Source organism: Pteropus medius, unplaced genomic scaffold (assembly GCF_902729225.1).
Source record: "Pteropus medius unplaced genomic scaffold, Ma_sr-lr_union100, whole genome shotgun sequence".
In the NCBI taxonomy this organism is placed as follows: domain Eukaryota; kingdom Metazoa; phylum Chordata; class Mammalia; order Chiroptera; family Pteropodidae; genus Pteropus; species Pteropus medius.
The window spans coordinates 4,061,347-4,075,524 of NW_024349225.1; the positions used below are offsets into that span (position 1 = coordinate 4,061,347).

Genomic DNA, 14,178 nt, shown 5'->3' on the forward strand with positions numbered 1-14,178 from the left:
CCTGGTGTCTTACCCCCTGCAGAAGTGGGAGAGAAAGGCCAGTTGCCTCCTCCCGCTTTCTCTTTGGAGCCAGTCTGCAGGTGGAAGGGTCTGTCCTCTAGTTTTTCACTCGATGGTCCAGACTCTACTTACGTAGTCAGCCTGCTGTGACTGGGAGATTAAGTTGCTCTGATCTTGGGGTTCAGGGCTGCTTTGTAGACTGCTGATGAACAGGGGAGCATGACCTCTGATATGATCTGTCGTATTTAATACCCACATTGTAGCTCTGCTGGTTTATAACTCAGATGGAAAAATGGAATATTATTTACTAGGCCCGTTGAACTCTAACGTCCATGGTTGAGAAAGCAAAATAATGGGTAGTCAACTCTAGACTCTTCTGTGTGGTGGCTGCATGACTCCCTAACTCCTCCTTTAGCTTCCAAGCTATTTGTGGGACAAAGGCTGACACACAGACTAAGATATTCAGAAAAGAAGCCTTGATTTGAGAGAATAAGAGACTTTCTGTGAGACTGCTATATACGGGCAGAGAAATCAGCAGGTTCCATTACTTTTAAAAATCTTTTTTTTGAACATTCACTGACTGACATATAAAGGAAAAAATACTGTCTCTATAACACATTTTTTTCTGGATTTATTTAATAATGGTGTGAGCTTGCAATTGATATTTATTTTTTTGTAATTCAAATATTTAAGTATTTTAAGTAAAATGAGTTTGTATACTGAAATAAACCTAATTAAGAAGAAATGCTTTCTTACCAGAGAAAACATGAAGACTAAAAATCATTTAACATGGAAAACCATGAAAATGGCATTATCTCCTAATTTCCCTCCCTGTTTTTGATCTGTGTTATTTAAAAGTGTTTGTTTTCTACATAAAGCCTTTCCTTTTCACCTCATGTTCCCCAAGCATTTGAACCCGAGGTGAATTCATAATTTTGTGATTATGACATCGACCCGTTGCCATGGAAATGTCTGTGATTTAACAAACAGAATCATAACAATAGTGCTTTGTACTATTTAGCATTTTTCATCTGAAGATTAAAAAGTATTTTGCAAACAGTATCTCAATAATCCTAGCAACCTTCCTGTTAGTGTGTTTGTGGGAATTTTTCTTTCTCATGGATTAGAACTGAGACAGAAACAGAAGCAGGATGTTTTACACAGATATGTGCTGTCAGCATCTGAGCCAGGACCAGGACCCGAGTGTGTTCCCTAAGGACAAACAGCACATTTTGGTTATTTTGTTACAGAATCACAGAGGGGCAATCTTTATGTTACAAATATAGGCAGGTAGAATTTCTATGCCTGATATAAGCACCAACCAAGCGTTAGGAAGCTGTCCACGAAATACGTTTGTCTTTCAATTAAAAATGTCATTTAAATTTAAGCTTCAACATGTGTCTTTATTTGAGTACTTGATAGAAAGTGTCCTTGAGAATGTAGAAAACTTTCCAATAGTGAGAGCCATTATCTTTAAGAAAAGCGAAGTAAAATCAGTGAACCTATTTTAAATGTTAACTGAATATTCTTGGACCATTCTCTACAGGAAACAATCCTAAACCAACAAAGAGAACGTTCAGCTGGATTAGCGAAGGCGAACTTTTCCTGCTTTGATTTTCACGGTCCTATAATCCGTACCAGATGTCAAATCCTGAAATGCAGAGTTCAGAATTTTAAACTATTGTCTCTAGTGGGATCGTAAACACATTTTACGGGGCTGCTAAGTCACACACCAAAACAAACTTTTAACAAATCATTTTTTATACAGAGAAAACAAAACTAAGTCCAGACACGAACATACTTAAGAAATGTACCTTTGAACCATTTAACTTGAGGTGGAGGAACGCCAGAGGTCTTACATCCCATGACTGTCGTATCCCCGAGGGCCACCAAGAGCTCACTCTGAACTACAATCAACTTTGGGGCTTCTGGAGACAGCAAGCACACAAATAGGTAATATTTAGCACAATGCCACATGTACCTGGTTTACATTTACTAAATGAATCAATAAAAAAAAAAATCTAGCATTATTTATGTATTTGTGGCTATTTCAGTGTTTACGAACAGACAGAAACTTTCCTAATGCATATGCACATAGATATTTGTGATGCAAAGATCATTTATTAAGGTCAAAAAAGGATATGAGACAAAAATAATTCTGATAAAATGAGAGTCCAAAATATTTAGGAAATTAATTGAACAGTCTTTATGAAAAAAAGAGGTATATAAAAAAAGAAAAACCTTGGAAAGCTGAACATATCTTATAGAAATAATACTAAAGGAGAAGAAAGAAGGATAATATTAATAAAAACATCAAAAGAGCTGTTAGGATAAGACTCACTTGGCTACAATAGGACACGAGGATAATACAACCACAGGTGAATTTATTATAACATTTTTAATGTGATTTTGAAGATATTCTCGTCTAGCTGCAATGAGATAGTTGCAGCCTAAGGCTTAAGTCTGCATCTATCAAAAGCAGAATCTCCCAGGAGTCTCTTTTCCCCTTTGATATTAACTATAGACATTCTCTAAGTTTCTTTCCTTAGCTCTGTCTGCTTCGCCCCGTTGCCTAATATTTACTTTACTCACACAGTTTTCTCTTACCTGGACATATTAGGACATCCTAACTTCAGTGAAGGTAGTTTGAAACAAGGTCAAGAATTAACTTCTCAAAGATCATTTTACTCCTCTACTAGAAAACCTTTAGCGATTCTATTTCGTAATTCCCTAATTTGGCTTTCAAAAATCATAACCGGTCATAGCTTTCTTTTCAACCTAATCCTCCATTATACGTCCTCACGATCACACGGTAAGGAGCCACGCTGGTAACCCAAAACCCTCCCTACTCTCTCCTGCCTTCCCGCCTCTGCTCTAGCTGTTTCCTCTGCCTGAAATGCCCTCTGCCACAGCTCTTTAAATCCCACTCATTCTATGGACTGAGCTTAAACCCTGCCTCACTTGAGAAGTCTTTGCAAATTCCCCAGTCAGAATTAATCTTCCCCTCCGCGAACCTTCCACTATAGGACTCATCCGTCTGCCTTCTTATAATTTTTTATGTATATCCATCCACTCTCATTTTGCGAGCTCCTGAAAGGTAAGGACTTGATAACATACATTTTAAAATTTTATACTCCACAATCTCTAGCACAGTATTTTACATACTCCGGATGATAAATCAGTTAAATAAATAGGTCCAATATTTTCGCTTCTTTGAGAATGAACCAAAATTCATTTCTGCCATGCAGGATCTGTCCTCCCGCTTTCTGCTTTCCCATCTGCCCATTCCCTCTCCACCTGGGTGTTCTGTAAACACTTTTAATCATTCTCTCTAAATCTGAGCCCTCTTCTCTTTTCAATTTGCCATGTGCTTTCCTCGTTCTGTAAAAGAGATCAAGTCTTCCCAGGTTTTCAGGTTCCATATTTATGACTTTTGTTACCTCTCCCATCTGTACATCCAAACTAGAACTCTGAATCTTTACTGTGGCTCTTTTACATCCCTTCCTCATAACTGCCAGTTTCACCATCTTATGATGAATGGCACATAAGACTGAATGAAAGGTGGGTTGCTAGCCATTAATTATTTATAATTTACAAACTAAGATTGAGCATGTAATGCCAAATTGTCCTTTATTTGTTTAAGAAAGATCAAATTAAAGGAAATATTCTATTACATTCTATATTCTATATTACTAGCATATATAAAATTATATATTAGAATGTATTAGACTACATAATTATATATGATATTCTAGTATAGTATGGAAATATTATAGAGTAATTGTCATAAAGTACATCTTCAATAAATGTTTGAGTCTGGAGGAAAAACTGAAGATGAAAAGTAAACATGCTATCTAGACAAGATAAATGATGGAAATGTTATAGACAGCTTTGACTACAAGTGGAAAATATAAAATGGAAGTTGAGGCAAACTAGAAAATATACTGAATTTATTAATTAGTAAGTGAAATATTGCAGAGAACAGATGAATCATTGGCAGGATGGGACTCTGTGGACAATCTGGAATTCTCATATTCTGAAAGCTTCCTTGATTTCTGTCGGCTAATGAAGCTATTCACTTCCCGAACTGTTAATTTAAATTAATTACAATATTTGCTTTCATCAATATGAAATGAATAACAAATTATAAGGCTAGGTGTAACTCATTCCTAATGCTAATTTTCAGAAAAGTGATTTTACATTGTCTAATATGACATTCATCCTGTCTTAACTGCCTTTTAAACTGATTATACTTGCCAATGTATGTGAGGGTAGAAGTCTGCTTATCTGTTCCAGCCGAATTACTTGCCAGGCAACCATAGATCCCTGCATCTTTGGGAACTGCATTTTTGATAAATAAGGTACCTTCTGGGGTCATCCTATACCTATAGACAAAAAGAAAATAAAATTGAAAAATACCCTAATAATAGTATCAAAGAACTATAGAACCTTCCTTCCAAATATCTTCAAATATTTTAGAGATATATTTGGTTCTGATGGCAGAAATGATTTAATTGTTTTATAATATTGTTGTAGTTATTGTTATTATTATTATTATTATTAATCCCATGTATCCAGTATTTGCTATGTGCTCCAAGAGCTTTATGTTTATTAACATCTTAAATCTTCAAAACAACCCAATGAGTTTGATATTATTATTATCTTTGTTTCACAGGTGAGCAAAGAGGTTCTATAACTTGCCCAAAGTCAGACTTAGTAAATAAAAGAAACAGAATTTGTACCCGGGCAATTTTGCTCTGTGTGAACTGCTATGCTACACGGTTCTGCAAAATGAAAACCTGAGAGATGCAAGGACTCATGTCACAAAGGACTCAATGATAAGTCCAAGAATAGAATCTGACTCATACCTAAGCCCTCCTCCTCACGCCAGACCCAGAGTAATGGGAACCCAATAGCTGAAAACTTCATTGTTTATGTTCTACGTATTCATTACACTCTTTGAGCATGAAAGGATTCAGTTACTTTGAAAAGCATCCAGTAGAATAAAATGCATCTTAATGCAGTATGGCAAAAATCAACAGGGATTACACAGAATGTCTGCACACACTTCCATTAGAGCTACTCTCCTGTCCTTTGCCTACCCCTCTCTCTCCTGCTAAATCCCAGGACCTGTCTTTAAACAGACTCATTAAAATTACACATTACTTTACCCCACAGAAAGTTTATTATCCTCATTTCAAATATTCAAGGTAAATCAAGTGTCATGGTGTCATGTTTGCAATGCAAAGTATTGGAAAGCACTTAGTCCTAGCTATTGAATTTAAGACTTAAGAACCTCATACTCTATAAATTCATCATTTGTTATTTTATTGTTATTTTATTGACATTTCCTGGCCAATTTGGAAAATTTAAAGCTATGGATTTTGGTCAAACCTCCCTTAACCTTACGGATTTGGTCAAATTAGTTTTGTCCAGAAATTTCATCTACTTTTCTCACTCAATAAAAACAAAGAACAAGATACAAATCCAGTACCTGTGTGACCCCATGATAAACATATCATTAACGGTCCAGGAGATCTTTGGTTTGGGGTAACCTGCTGCAGAACACATGATGGAGACCTCAGACCCTCCCGTGAAAGACTGATTCTTGGGCATCACAGTGACCTTGGGCGGTTCTGAAGATACAAAGAAACATATACAGTGAAATGACAACTTACTGTGATGTTACAAACTTCCTGTTAGCAGATTGTAGGCTTCTCATGATCACACTCATTTTTTCTTTTTTTCTTTTTGTACTTTTCAGAGTTCATTTATAAAAAAGAGCTGAAGTACCAATTCAGGAGACCTGCTCCCCAAGGCTGACAGGAGCAGACCTTGTTTATTGGCTCCTTATGGCCCAGGTTGCACGGGGTCCTGGCCCTCCCCACCCCAGAGCCCTTCTTTTCCCTGAGAGCCTGATGCAGGTTGTGGCTAAGACCTGGAGCCTACTTCTGGACCTCACAGGCCCAGGGCAAGAAGGCTTTACCTCTGGCCATTTACTCAGAGGCCTTGCAGTTCAGCCCAGCCCTGTTGGCCCATCTGGAGCCCCAGACATGCTCTTCCTCCTGTGTCTTGGAAGCCTGAGGATAGTGAGGCTTTTTCCTCAGAGGTTGGGGAGGGTCCGGCTGACTTTTCTTTGAGGAGACATCAGAGGCCTGGATCCAAGGCTAGTGACAGGAGGGGGCCTAAATAAAAGCCAAGGAGGCTGCAAGAGCGAGATACAGTAATATCTGATGGCTGGAGGGTGGGTGGTCCCTCTGTCCATTCTCTAGCCAGGTCCTGCTCCACTCCCTGGCCTTGACCACTGGGTAGGCTGGGCACCAGGCCCTGCAGACTCTGTTCTCTTGGGGTAGAAGGTGGTCTTCATGGCAGGTGTCCATGGGGAGGCCACTGGTGGGAATGGCATCCAGAACCTCTACTTTGACTCTTCCTGAGGTAAAGAGCTTTGTCTTGAGTTACAGAAGGAGAGGCAGAGTATACCACAGGTATGAGGGGTACCTGGGCCTAGAAAGCCAGGTAGAAGACACCTTTCTTGAAAGGTAACAGGTCCCTGTTACTGTCTTTCCACGTGCCGTCGGAGTAGATACACATTTTGAGGTTCTCGCTGACCATGTTTTTGCCCACATCAGCCATCATGGTCACCGCGGTTTTGAAGCACTGCTGGTTGATGAGGAAGATGCCCCCAAGGTACACGATCAGGCTCACGGGCCCCATGAATTGCCGCTCCTACTTCACCGTCTGCATATAGCACTTGGGAAGGGCCTCTGACCACTGGCTTCTGTCTGCTGATTTGGAACTTTAACATAAATGTGTTTTCAGGCAAAGTCCCTAGGGAGGGTCTTTTTGCCTCTTTCTATATAGGTATCCCTATAAGTTAGCACAGAGCTCGGAACATAATAATTGTGCAAAAAATCCCACATGTTATTGAATTAATTTATTTATTTTGACATCTATTTCAAACACTGTCGAAATGAATTTATTTTCATTTTTGAGTAGAGGATATTTACACTAAGAAAATTATTTAATACATTTTATGGTCCTGACTTCTGCCTGCTTTGTTTGAACTGCCCTTTCTCTTTTTATTTATTAGATTATAAATATGTTGAGGTAGAGACCATGTCTCTCACATTATTCCATATTCCATTATGTTCTATGATATTTAACATCCCTTGCATGTTATGTAGTGACTTGTAAATAACAGACACCTAAAACCGTTGATGGAATATGGAGCCGTTTCTAAACTGTAACTTGCCTCTGAGAACTTTGTGTGTCCAGCCTCCCAATATCCTGCTATACTGATCATTTGCCTCATGCCCATGGATTCAAAAGACCTCAACTTAACAGAAAATATCAAGTATTCAAAGTTCCAATTGCATTCCACTTTTATGGCAGAAAAAAACTTTTGAAAATGAAATATTTAGTCAGAAATTTATTGTCCAAAAGGATAAACAAATCCTCTGGGGTAACTGAGATATTGATCTATCTGGTTTAATCAATTCCACATTTACATTTGTATTACTACCAGGTAAGACCTCATCTTCAATGAAGAGACCATCAAAAATATTAAATAATTTTCTTAGTGTAAATACCCTCTACTCAATAAGATAAATGAAAATAAATTCATTTCGACAGTGTTTGAAATAGATGTCAAAATAAATAAATTAATTCAATAACATGTGAGGTGTTTTGCACAATTATTATGTTCCGAGCTCTGTGCTAACTTGTAGGGAGACCCTGATAAGCCAAACAGATATGGATGGTGTCAACTTTCCATTTAATTGGGTTTCTACTATAAAGGAATTTGAGAAATTTGGTTAGTCAGTTATATCTGGATATATTTATGACATATCTTTACTATAACTTAGTCTGCAAATTGTGGCTTAGTTTCACTAAGAAAAAAATTAGCTCATGGATTCCTCACAAATTTGAAAGAGATGTAAGTGATGTTGCTAGACTGGAAAGCCTACAACTAAACAGGCATTATTGCCTAATTGCTAGCAGTTTATAATCGTCCCCCTTTTTCTCCTGTTTACATGTGTTTTTCAAGTTATGATTGTCTCTGAAGTTAATGTTGGAAGGGTTTTTCCGGCCTGTGGACTTGGTTGATAGTCTCATTATTCCATGGATTCTTCTTGCTGAACATAAGGCTAGAGAAATGTGTGAGGTCAAGGGCAGACTGGCCTCATGGCCAGTAAGTCCAAATTGTGATTCCATCTGGAGTCTATCAATTCTGAAATGCTGGAGGACTACACATGCTGTGGGGGAGTTGCAGACAATCTTCAGAGGATGAAGGAGAAAAAAATGAACACTTCTTTTTCTTTGGAATTTATTGAATACCCACACTCAGTCCCACCTTTCTAAAATAAAATGTTTCTCATGTCTGGTTCATTTTGACCTGGGACTGCTGTGAAGATTCGGCAGCTCTTGAGATTTCTATCTAAACATGGTACCTTCCAATGAAGTCTGCCAGAATGAACCTGGCATGTCTCCCAGCAAGAATCCCACTGGTATGCTCTGTAGTTCAGATATCAAAGTAAAAATAAATGTCAGTTACCCAAACCAGGATGCACAGAGCTAAGAGGTCATTTTTCAAATAAAGCCTGGATATAGGGTGCTGCTCAGGGTCACGAAATAAGTCTGTATGTAACATACAGATGGGATGACATCATCCTACGGAAGGTGAGAAATTTACCATTGCCCTGGAAAGAATATTCCTGCTGATGATAAGAAAATCAGAAAGGACATGGACAAATAAACATAGGGAAGCAAAATTGGATTTCCACCAAATAACAGTTGGTCAGAATAATTCAGCTTTCACTTGATTCATTTAAATAAGGATGGAACAGAACACTATAATTATTTCAATGGTTAATTTTTTTAATTCCTAGAAAAAAGCTCCTCTTGTTTTAATGAATTAGTTTTAATAGAGCAAGAATGAAGAATTAAAGAACTATATAGTCCAAGGCCATCGAACTCCAGAGTCCAATTTTTGGCTCTGAGAAGAAGTAATCCATTCTTAATTGGTTTTCAGTCTCTTTTCGTCACCATAGTCATCACTACCAATACCATTATTATCACCACCACCACCATCAATTATCAACACCGTCATCACAAATGACTTGCTTTTCATTAGCTAAAGCGATGGCACACTACAAGGTATTAAGGCATTAATTCATTCTTTATAGTTTAACCATAACAAAAGCAAAATACTTTGAATTCTTATAATTTCTCATCATTGATTTTAAAAAGTTCAACAAAGATTACGATACTAAGAATAAAAAATACTACTTTAAGACTTAGGTGTCTTAACACATAATAACGGTAAGGTTGGAAAAATGGATTATAACTGCCCAAGAAAACAGCCATTGCTCTGCCTACGAAGACTAGGGAAGGTAAAAGTTTTGCCTAACTTTCTTAAGTCTCCGATATCGCATTCACATGCTGGAGGAATATTTTCTGTTAGTCGTCAGCGGGGTCTGATTTGTCACTGTTATGCCTCCAGTAGAAAATTCTCAAAGGAAAGACCTAAGGACTGTCTCTTTAAGGTGACTTAATTGTCATCTACAAATTAGTAAGATAATGGCAATGCTTTGAATTATTTTAGCAACAAACTTAAAATATTTTTCACCGCTGGTATATTTAGAGGACTTGGACACATTTCTTTTTCATTCTTGCACACGACAGACATTACCTATTAAGTTTCACATTTTTTTGACTTCAAAGATCTCATAGAATACTGTATATGAAAGCATATTATGTACAATGAGGGACTAAACCTCTTTCTAGTGGTCAGTTCACTGATAGAGGAGGGTGGGCAAAAGTTATTGTGTGCCCATTATCAGCTAGGTATCCATCTTCTAGCCCCATCATTTATTTTCCACAACAACTCTATAAAGTTTTATTGCTATTTTATAGATAAAGAACTATGACCCAAAATGGTTAAATAATCCATGAATCTGGACCAAACCTTAATGGGGACAATAATAGTACCTAACTCACAGGGTTCTTGTGGATTAGCTAAATTAATAAACACGAAACGCTTAGAATAATTCCTGGCACGTAGTAGGTACTATGTAATTTTTGTTTTTACTAATATTCAATTATATGGCAAAGTATGACAAAAAATAAAATAAGTACTACAGTATTTAAAATATTCATTTACATATATATTACCTAGATATTCAGAAATGAAACTTGGTCATAGCTCTCACACCTGCATGTTCTATTCAGATTATACATCCTGCCAATAAATAATATCTATAATACCTTATTTGATTCTTCTGAAACTTGAGGTTTCTAGATACTCAAAATTTATTAGAAATTTCAATATAAATAGATAAACTTAGTTTTCCCATATTTTACTAATGGGAACACAAAACATGCTAATACCTAGTCACCTGGCACGTGTTAAAAAAGAGTTATGACGATATAATGAGCATATGGTAATGATAATATCAATTTCATACTTAGTGAAGTAATTTTGGTCATTAGGAACTGACTTCATCAATCACCTTGAAAAATGTTTCCTCTTTCATCGCAATACTCTCTCTGGTGACATGAACTAATTAGTCACAGACACCCACCCTTTCCTGACACCACAGAAAACAAATTAATACTTCGAATGTTTATACAGACATAACATGAAGGAGAAAAGAAACTGTGTCCAGCCCTTAGATTTCCACCTGGCGGCATGTGACTGTGGAAATGTCATCTATACATGGACTATGCTCACACTTAACTTGTGTTCCTCTTCAGCTTTAAAAATCCTCCTCAAAATAACAGCTAAAAAAATCAACAGGAATTTTTTTCGGTTTCCAGATAAACGGAAAAATAGTCTCTTTTAAACAAAAACTTAAACTTATACTGTATAAATAAATACCACCCCGTTTAATTTTCTGCTCCTTTGGAAATTTAACAGCCACCGTGTCACCTTAAAAGTGATAAACTGCTTTGGACGATTTCATAAAATTTTGCAAAACTCACTTACGTGACAGAATTTTTAAATTATGGAGAACTAATTTAAATAATACTTTAAAATGACTTCTCTATACATTTTTTATGAGATAATTATCAGATTTTGCTATAAAATGTGGTGTTAAATGTAAGCAGTTATAAGCTGGCATGTGCTACAAGTGGAGGAGAAAATACATAATAAACTAAAGTTATTAATGTGACTCAAATAAACCACTGACGTTAACATGGACACAGGAAAGATGACCCATATCTTCCCTCTGCTCCGTGATTGTTACTTTGAGGTACATTCAGCAGTTAAGGAACATACATCTATTGAGTGAAATTGTGGTATGTGTTTTTTTTTCCCCTCCGTGCAAGGCACTACAATTAAAAAAAAAAGTTGAGGCTGTCAGTAAGTATTTCACAGTATATATAATATAATTCGGGCAATAGAACCAGATGAAATTGACCACAATGAGAGGGTTTCACATTACAGGTAGAATCTGGGTGGGGATTTAAAAGTCAAAACAGCTCTGAGAGCTCAGTCTTAGAACTAGAATGAGAGGAATGTATTTTGGAGGCAGTCAGGATGCCCTCCATGACTCAAGCAATGGGAAGTGTAGTTGGGGCAAATCATGGAGGACCTGAAAGTGACTAAGAAGGGGCTAGAGTCGAAGCAGTAGGAAACAGAAATCCGCCGAAGGCGTGATGGACTTGGAGCCTGGCAAAGAAAACATTCAGGGACCATCAACAACTTAGTTCGGGAGGCCAGAGACAGGACAAGAGTAGTACTTATTCATCATTCTGAGAAATTCGATACTAAGAAAATTCAAAACTCATCAACAGACATCAAAAATTATCTGGCTGATATTCCTCTGACCTATGAAGTTTAGCAGCATCAGTAATATTTTATGGCGCAAAAGAATTAATCTGATAGTTTCTCTACTGTTAATTCATAATTAGAGGTGAAGCCTTAATAGCAAGTTCAAATATTCAGTTACCCATATTTAGGAGAAATAAATAAAAGCAAAATACATCTCAATATGTGAGTCTTTTAAGGTAAATATTATTCATATATTGAAAAGAAACATATTTACTTTTTTCTTCTTCATGCGTTGTTTTATGAGGATAAACACTGAAGATTAAATGTTAAAAGAATTAGGAGAAGTCAGTTTGGGGTGGGCTGAGGAACATATATTTTATTCTAGGGTAATTAAGAAATGACAAAGGGTTTGAGTGAATGGACATTTAAAGCAATATTTAGGGAAAACTCGCATAGTGTGTGTCCCCCAAAATGTACATAAATAAAAATGGCATTGGAGATTCAGTTTTAAAAATCAATAATACTGTGTTTGCGTGGTCAGGGGAAAATAGCACAGAAGGAAAGAGGAGTAAAGCATGAGTCCTGAAAATAAGTCCCAAGTACCCCAACTCCTGGTCTAGAGCCCTTTCATTACCTCAAAAAGCAATTCGATTAACAGAATTGGCCACGAAAGGATTTTTGTCTCAATAATTTTCCACGTTCAAAAGAAGTAGGATTATAAAGTTTCAGAAGATTTTATTCCCCTCCCCACAAAAGGATCTTGTTTCACTGGAACAACTAACTGTCAACTGTTGTTTTAAAAGGCATTAAATTACATTTTGGAAAGAAGTCTTTCGAGGCTGTCAGTGGGTCTCTGTGACGGAAGATTCCCAAGCTTCTAAATATTCCTAGTGATAATTTTGTGATAAGGAATTAAGATTCTGATGAGAAGAAAGATATTCCATACATTACTTTTTAGTATTAAGTCTCTTTTCTTACTTGAGCCTCATAATATTTCCTAAGTAAACACCCTCATTTTGGAGAGAGTTAAAATCTATATTCAGCCTAACCACCTAATTGATTTATAGTTCTGAAAACATAATAGAACTGGTTTACAACTGTTCCTAAATATGTTTTTCATTGTGGATAATTAATATATTCCCCTAAAATGTTGGATGATCTAACACCAAGCAATATTCCATGAGAAATGAAAAAAAAATTAGTATTTAATTACTGAACCTAATTTCTGTTGAATCGTACAGCTTGTAAAATGTATTTTACAAGATCTCTGGTTCTCTTTCTAAATATCTGTATTTTCAGTAGAAAAAGCTAATTTCAGAAAGTTACATCATTATCATTGAGTCTGCTGAGAATTGTGATTAGGAGCTATATCTTATCTTAACAGATGTGAGCTTTCTGATTTAGATCAATCTGTTTTTAAAACATACATTGTTCACAAATAAATGCATTACTTCCATGTCTGATTAGGGAGGTAACCCCAGCTAGTTCTGACGCTAACTTTTAAGCATGAAGCTTATACAAGGAGAGTAACAAAATTTAATTAAGAATGATTTGCAATGAATGGGTGCTTGCTCACTTAAATTCTTAATTTTCAATGAGCAGAAATGTCAATGAAATATACTTTATCATTTTTAAGTTTTCCCATGCCTACTAAAGAGTTTACACAAGTGGCCAAGGATTCCTTCCAAAGAGCATAGGAAGAAAACTAAAAACCAATCAATCAACCTAACAAACCAAAGCAAAAACAGAGACCGACTGCCTGGGAAAAGAGGCAAGGGCCACCGAAATCCCAAAGATATGGAATTAAATGCATCGTTTCCAAATGATCTCACTGGTGGAAATATGAAGGCCTGGCTACAACCTTTCCAAAATGGTATAATTATTCCTAAACGGCAATAATTCAAATGAATTATGATAGTGGTTAATCATGGTGTTTGCAATAAGTTTCCTAAGACTTCAGCAATTGTTATTTCTGCTTTTCTTCCTTCTCCAGAAAAGACTAGAGTTGTGCTGTCCAATACAAGTAGCCACTGGTCGTACAAATTTAAAATATCTAAAACTAAATCAAATTTCAAAACAAGTTCCTTATGTGCACTAGCCATATTTCAGTGCTGAACTGCCACATATAGGTAGCAGCTACCACATGGGACAGTATAGATATACATTTCCATCACTATAGACAGTTCTATTGGACAGTGCTGGACTAGAAAGGTGTGTTAAATTTCGAGAGGTCTCTAATTCACTGATTTACCAATAGGTGGTGCACTGACAATAAAACACACAGGCAAGGACAACATCTTGACTGTTATATAAAGGATTTGTAAAAAATCCACGCCCAAACACCAAGGTGGTTATGAAATTCAGTTAATGAGAGAAGGACAATAATTTCAGAGACATACAAT

General features: G+C 36.5%; 1 protein-coding gene across 3 annotated transcripts in view; it reads right to left on the reverse strand.

Annotated features, from left to right (window-relative positions):
* The window catches only part of HMCN1 (hemicentin 1), a 460,798-nt gene that overhangs the window by 196,472 nt on the left and 250,148 nt on the right, over positions 1-14,178 (reverse strand). For all 3 annotated transcript variants that reach the window (XM_039881236.1, XM_039881237.1, XM_039881235.1), the window contains exons 12-14: positions 5,495-5,636; positions 4,258-4,385; positions 1,815-1,928 (exon numbers count right to left, since the gene is read on the reverse strand). In XM_039881236.1, the coding sequence (XP_039737170.1) occupies positions 1,815-1,928; positions 4,258-4,385; positions 5,495-5,636 (384 nt within the window). The remainder of the gene's footprint in view (positions 1-1,814; positions 1,929-4,257; positions 4,386-5,494; positions 5,637-14,178) is intronic.